The sequence below is a fragment of the Oncorhynchus tshawytscha genome, unplaced genomic scaffold, assembly GCF_018296145.1.
Source record: "Oncorhynchus tshawytscha isolate Ot180627B unplaced genomic scaffold, Otsh_v2.0 Un_contig_13183_pilon_pilon, whole genome shotgun sequence".
Taxonomy (NCBI): Eukaryota; Metazoa; Chordata; class Actinopteri; order Salmoniformes; family Salmonidae; genus Oncorhynchus; species Oncorhynchus tshawytscha.
Genome location: NW_024608293.1, coordinates 35,627 through 42,350, shown reverse-complemented (window position 1 = coordinate 42,350; position 6,724 = coordinate 35,627). Strand labels below are relative to the sequence as shown.

General features: G+C 58.3%; 1 protein-coding gene across 1 annotated transcript; it reads right to left on the bottom strand.

Annotated features, from left to right (window-relative positions):
* Window positions 1-4,561: 4,561 nt before the first annotated feature.
* LOC121843427 (proline-rich protein 2-like) lies at window positions 4,562-5,822 on the bottom strand. The gene is made up of 4 exons (XM_042313009.1): window positions 5,723-5,822; window positions 5,433-5,518; window positions 5,172-5,342; window positions 4,562-5,116 (listed from the first exon to the last, which is right to left on the bottom strand). Exons 1-4 carry the CDS (start codon window positions 5,820-5,822, stop codon window positions 4,562-4,564), a joined length of 912 nt encoding a protein of 303 aa, XP_042168943.1.
* Window positions 5,823-6,724: the final 902 nt, after the last annotated feature.

The window sequence follows — 6,724 nt, the reverse complement described above, 5'->3', positions numbered from 1 at the left end:
AATTGAGTGAGTGATGGATTCATCATTACGCCTGCAGAGAGTCTCTCCGGACAGTAAAATGAGTGGTAACTTTGGCCTCTGAAGTGTTTCATTGATAAAGCCCTAACAGATCTGGGTTTACAGCCTCACCCACACGGGGACTGTATTGTGTTGCTAAGTGTCATTGTTAGAGGCGTGTCATTAGGAGGGAGAGGTTGGAATCCCTGTCCTGTGGGGCGACTGGAATCCCAAATTACACCCTATTCCCTAGATGGTGCCCTACTTTTTGAGCAGGATGCACAGGGCTAGGGAATGGGAACACGTCGAGGACCGCGGTGGTCAGACGCCCCTTTCTGATAAGACCTGTCCTGTCAGTGATTCATCCACCCACTGAGGCCTAGCCCTGCCTGGTGGTCAGCGTGGAAGCAGGGGGTAGAGTACTCCTGTGGCCACAGACCATCACTCACCTGGGGGCAGGTCTGGGTCAGAAGGGGGCGCCTGCTGGAGCGACGGGGCTTGGGGAGGGTCTTGGAGCTCTCTGAGCGCTGCGACTGGTGGAGCTAGAACCACTCTCATGGTCGTCCTGCACAGAAAAACAAACACACAGAGATTTAATAATCCACTTCTCTTTTATATCTATTTCTCTTGCTTTGGCAATGTGTTTCCATGCCAATAAAGCACTTAAATTGAATTTAATTCTGAGAGAGATACAGAGACACACAGAGAGAGAGAGAGAGAGAGAGAGAGAGAGACATAGTCAGAGACAGAGAGAAGGGAGAGAGAGACAGAAGGAGAAAGACAGAGAGAGCATGAGACAGAGACAAGCAGAGAGAGAGAAGGAGAGAGAGAGACAAGGAGAGAGAGAGAGAGAGAGAGAGAGAGAGAGAGAGAAGAGAGAGAGAGAGAGACAGACGGAGAGAGAGAGAGAGAGAGAGAGAGAGAGAGAGAGAGAGAGAGAAGAGAGAGAGAGAGAGACAAGGGAGAGACAAGGAGAGAGACAAGGGAGAGAGACAAGGAGAGACAAGGAGAGACAAGGAGAGAGACAAGGAGAGAGACAAGGAGAGAGAGAGAGACTATATTTCCACATGGTTACAACACTGTATACAGACATAATGACATGTGTATAACCCTTTGAAACCTGAGCGTAATGTTTACTGTTCATTTTATTATTGATTATTTCACCTTTGTTTATGATCTATTTCACCTGCTTTAACAATGTAAACACATGTGTCCCATGGTAATAAAGCCCCTTGAATTGAAATGAGAGAGACATGAGCAGAGGACTAGGTGTAGGAGGGAGGGAGGGTAGGGTCACGGGGCTGCTGCAGGGGGTGGGAGGTTGAAGGGGAGGGAGGAGGGTAAGGGGTCACAAGGCTGCTGCAGAGGGGACTAGGTGTAGGAGGGAGGAGGGGTAAGGGGTCACAAGGCTGCTGCAGAGGTGTAGGAGGGAGGGAGAGGGTAAGGGGTCACAAGGCTGCTGCAGAGGTGTAGGAGGGAGGGAGGGGTAAGGGGGTCACAAGGCTGCTGCAGAGGGGACTAGGTGTAGGAGGGAGGGGAGGGGTAAGGGGTCTACAAGGCTGCTGCAGAGGTGTGGAGGGAGGGAGGGAGGGGTAAGGGGTCACAAGGCTGCTGCAGAGGTGTAGGAGGGAGGGAGGGAGGGTAAGGGGTCACAAGGCTGCTGCAGAGGTGTAGGAGGGAGGGAGGGAGGGGTGGGGTCACAAGGCTGCTGCAGAGGGGGTGGGAGGTGGAGGGAGGGAGGGGGAGGGGTAAGGGGTCACAAGGCTGCTGCAGAGGGGGTGGGAGGTGGAGGGAGGGGCAAGGGGTCACAAGGCTGCTGCAGGGGGTGGGAGGTGGAGGGAGGGAGGGGAGGGGTAAGGGGTCACAAGGCTGCTGCAGAGGGGTGGGAGGTGGAGGGAGGGGGGTAAGGGGTCACAAGGCTGCTGCAGAGGGGGGTGGGAAGGTTGAAGGGGGAGGGAGGAGGGGTCACAAGGCTGCTGCAGAGGGGGTGGGAGGTTGAAGGGGAGGGAGGGGGTCACAAGGCTGCTGCAGAGGTGTGGGAGGTTGAGGGAGAGGAGGGGGTCACAAGGCTGCTGCAGAGGTGGGAGGTTGAGGAGGGAGGGTCACAAGGCTGCTGCAGAGGGTGGGAGGTTGAAGGGGAGGAGGGGGTCACAAGGCTGCTGCAGAGGGGTGGGGAGGTTGAAGGGGAGGGAGGGGGTCACAAGGCTGCTACAGAGGTGTGGGAGGTTGAGGGGAGGGAGGGAGGGGTCACAAGGCTGCTGCAGAGGGTGGGAGGTTGAAGGGGAGGGAGAGGGTCCTACAAGGCTGCTGCAGGGGGGAGGAGGTTGAGGGAGAGGGAGGGGGTCACAAGGCTGCTGCAGAGGGGTGGGAGGTTGAAGGGGAGGGAGGGTCACAAGGCTGCTGCAGAGGTGTGGGAGGTTGAGGGGGGAGGGAGGGGGGTCACAAGGCTGCTGCAGAGGGGGTGGGAGGTTGAAGGGGAGGGAGGGGTCACAAGGCTGCTGCAGAGGTGTGGGAGGTTGAGGGAGGGAGGGGGTCACAAGGCTGCTGCAGGGTGGGAGGTTGATGGGGGAGGGAAGGGGAGGGAGGGGGTCACAAGGCTGCTGCAGAGGTGGGGAGATTGATGGGGGAGGGGGTCACAAGGCTGCTGCAGAGGTGGGAGGTTGATGGGGAGGGAGGGGTAAGGGGTCACAAGGCTGCTGCAGAGGGGTGGGAGGTGGAGGGAGAGGGAGGGAGGGTCACAAGGCTGCTGCAGAGGGGTGGGAGGTTGAGGGGAGGGAGGGGGGGGTCACAAGGCTGCTGAAGAGGGGTGGGAGGTTGATGGGGAGGGAGAGAGGGGGTCACAAGGCTGCTACAGAGGGGTGGGGGGAGGTTGAGGGGGAGGGAGGGGTGTAGACATGCACCAGTGATCCACTAACACTCCTCCCTGGTTTACAACCTCCTCCAGTGCCCTTATGAACCCTAATCAATAGCATACAGGGTGGACACCATGGGACACTGCAGGGCAGAGAGCACACACACACACACACACACACACACACACACAGGTGGTTAACATGGCAGTCTGAGAACTCAGCGTTGTTCTGACGAACCGAAACACTAATGGTGTCAAAACCAAACAGGCTGCATAACCCCCTCTCCTCCCTCCTCTTCCCTCCCTCCCCCTCTTCCTCCTCCCCCCTCCCCGTTCCCCCTCCTCCTCTTCTGCTCTTCCCCCATTCCTCCCTACTTCTCCTCCCCTTCCCTCCTACTTCTCCTCCTCCTCCCTCCCATTCCCTTCTCCTCCCCTTCCCTCCTACTTCTCCTTCTCCCTCCCTCCCCTCCTACTTCTCCTCCCATTCCCTTCTCCTCCCCCTTCCCTCCTTCTCCTCCTCCTCCCTCCCCTTCCCTCCTTCTCCTCCTCCTCCTCCCTCCCATTCCCTTCTCCTCCCCTTCCCTCTTACTTCTCCTCCTCATCCCCTACCATTCCCTTCTCCTCCCCTTCCCTCTTACTTCTCCTCCTCCTCCCTACCATTCCCTTCTCCTTCCCTCCTACTTCTCCTCCCCTTCTACTTCCCCTCCCCTCCTACTTCTCCTCCCCTTCTACTTCTCCTCCTTCCTTCCCTCCCATTCTACTTCTCCTCCCCTTTCCCTCCTACTTCTCCTCCCATTCTACTTCTCCTCCCTTCTACCTCTCTCCCCTTCTACTTCTCCTCCCTTCTACCTCTCCTCCCCCTACTTCTCCTCCCCTTCTACTTCTCCTCCCATTCCCTTCTCCTCCCCCTTCTACTTCTCCTCCCATTCTACTTCTCCTCCCATTCCCTTCTCCTCCCCTTCTACTTCTCCTCCCCTTCTACTTCTCCTCCCATTCTACTTCTCCTCCATTCCCTTCTCCTCCCCTTCTACTTCTCCTCCCATTCCCTTCTCCTCCCTTCTACTTCTCCTCCCATTCCCTTCTCCTCCCATTCCCTTCTCCTCCCATTCCCTTCTCCTCCCTTCCTCCCCCTCCCTTCTTCTTACCCCTCCTCCTCCCCCTCCCCCCCTCCTTTCCTCCTCCCCCTCATCCCTCCCTCCTTGTCCCTCCCCCCCCTTCCTCCTCCCCCTGTTATACTGTGACAACTCTCAAGCCATCCCATTTTAACCTCCAGGTTTGACAGGATGTGATCAGACCAGTCCTCTGCTTGTGGTGTTGGTGTAGTAATGAAGATGACATTTAAACATGGACTGAATGAATGTGTTTCCCCCAGTCGGTCGGTCGGTCGGTTGGTCGGTGGGCTAAAGTAAACACAGTGATGCCAAAACAGACTGTCTGGTGAAAATATTCACTGAGCTCCTAACACACACACACACACACCACTCACTGAGCCGCCATGGCCCCAGCTCAGTGGGAACTGGTAAACAGAATGTGGAGGAATAATAAATACCTCATCAAGGTTGTGAATTATAGAAACAGGGCAACAATAAGACAGAGATTATAGTCTGATTATCTCACACTTCATTTGTAAACGTTCCGTCACTTCAAAACGCTGCGTGTTTACGGACAGACATTTAAATACAGATAAAACACAGGGATCTGACACAGTGACAATCAGTATGGGGGGCTCCTGGGGGGGCGCTCCTGGGGGCTCCTGAGGGCTCCTGGGGGCTCCTGAGGCTCCTGGGGCTCCTGGGGCTCCTGAGGGCTCCCTGGGGAAGGCTCCTGGGGGCTCCTGGGGGCTCCTGGGGGCTCCTGGGCTCCTGAGGGCTCCTGGGGCTCCTGGGGGGCTCCTGAGGCTCCTGGGGCCCTGGGGCTCCTGAGGCTCCCTGGGCTCCTGGGGCTCCTGAGGCTCCTGGGGGCTCCTGGGGGGCTCCTGGGGGCTCCTGGGGCTCCTGGGGCTCCTGGGGCTCCTGGGGGCTCCTGGGGGCTCCTGGGGGGCTCCTGGGGGCTCCTGGGGCTCCTGGGGCTCCTGGGGCTCCTGGGGGCTCCTGGGGGGGGCTCCTGGGGGGCTCCTGGGAGGCTCCTGGGGGCTCCTGGGGGCTCCTGGGGGGCCCTGGGGCTCCTGGGGGTGCTCCTGGGGGCCCTGGGCCTAGGGGCCTCCTGGGGGCTCCTGGGGGCTCCTGGGGCTCTGGGGGGGTCTAGGGGGGCTCCTGGGGGGTAGGGGCTCTAGGAGGGGGGGAGGGAGGGCTCCTGGGTGGCTCCTGGGGGAGGGTCTAGGGGCCTCCTGGGGAGGTCCTGGGGAGGGTCTAGGGGCCTCCTGGGGGGTCCTGGGGGGGCTCCTGGAGGGGCCTCCTGGGGTCCTGGGGGTGGGGCTCCTGGGGGGTCTAGGGGCCTCCTGGGGGGTAGGGGGCTCCTGGGGGGGGGTTCTTGGGGAGGGTCTAGGTGGGGGCTCCTGGGAGGGGAGGGTATGGGTGGGGGGTCCTGGGGAGGGTCTAAGTGGGGGGGGTCCTGGGGGAGGTGGCTCCTGGGGGGTCTAGGGGGCCTCCTGGGTATGGGTGGGGAGGGGGTCCTGGGGAGAGTCTAGGTGGGGCTCCTGGGAGAGATCCTGGGAGGGATCCTGGGGAGGGTCTGGGGAAGGTAGCAGGTAAAGGGCTTGGAGGTGGAATGTTCTGTCTGGCCTCCAGGCGTGTCAGCTCAGCTGTTGCCCTGAGGAGATGACGCCCGGCAGAGAAGCCCTGCCAGATTGAGTGACAGGAGAGGGGGGACCCCCTACCCAGAAAGTAAGTAGGGACGGAGGGTTAGGGCACCGGAAAGCCAAGCATGACCTCTCACCCTCCCTCTGCCCCTGTAGACGTCTGGCTCTAGTGGTCCTGCGTGAGGTCTTGTCTGAGGGGAACCAATGATTGGAGAAACTAAGGCCAAAGCCATCCATCACGTAACACCATTCATTCCTATGTGAGCTGACTCAGCATGTACAGTTTGAGCTAGTCCAGGAGGCTCAGCGCTGCCTCCTCTCCACGATGCCACCTTTCCAACAAGTCAGTTTGTCAAATTTCTGCCCTGCTAGAACTGCCCCGGGTCAACTGTAAGTGCTGTTATTGTGAAGTGGAAACGTCTAGGAGCAACAACGGCTCAGCCGTGAAGTGGTAGGCAACACAAGCTCACAGAACGGGGCTTCCGGGTGCTGAATCATCTGTCCTCGGTTGTAACCCTCATCAACAAGCAACATCAGCACGAGAACTGTTCGTCGGGAGCTTCATGAAATGGGTTTCGATGGCTGAGCAGCCACACACAAGCCTCAGATCACCATGCGCAATGCCAAGCATCAGCTGGAGTGGTGTAAAGCTCACCTCTTCTGGACTCTGGATCAGTGGAAACACGATCTCTGGAGTGATGAATCACACTTCTCCATCTGGCAGTCCGACGGAAGAATCTGGATTTGGCAGATGCCAGGAGAACGCTACCTGCCCCAATGCATAGGGCCAACTGTAAAGTTTGGTGGAGGAGGAATAATGGTCTGTGGCTGTTTTTCATGGTTCAGGACCCTTAGTTCCACTGAAGGGAAATCTTAACGCTACAGCATAAAATTACATTCTAGACGATTCTGTGCTTCCAACTTTGTGGCAACAGTTTGGGTAATGCCCTTTCCTGTTTCGGCATGACAATGCCCCCGTGCACAAAGCGAGGTCCATATAAAAATGGTTTGTCGAGATTTGTGTGGAAGAACTTGACTGGCCTGCACAGAACCCTGACCTCAACCCCATCAAGCACCATTGGGATGAATTGGGAACGCCGACTGCGAGCCAGGCCTAACCGCCCAACATCAGTGCCCAA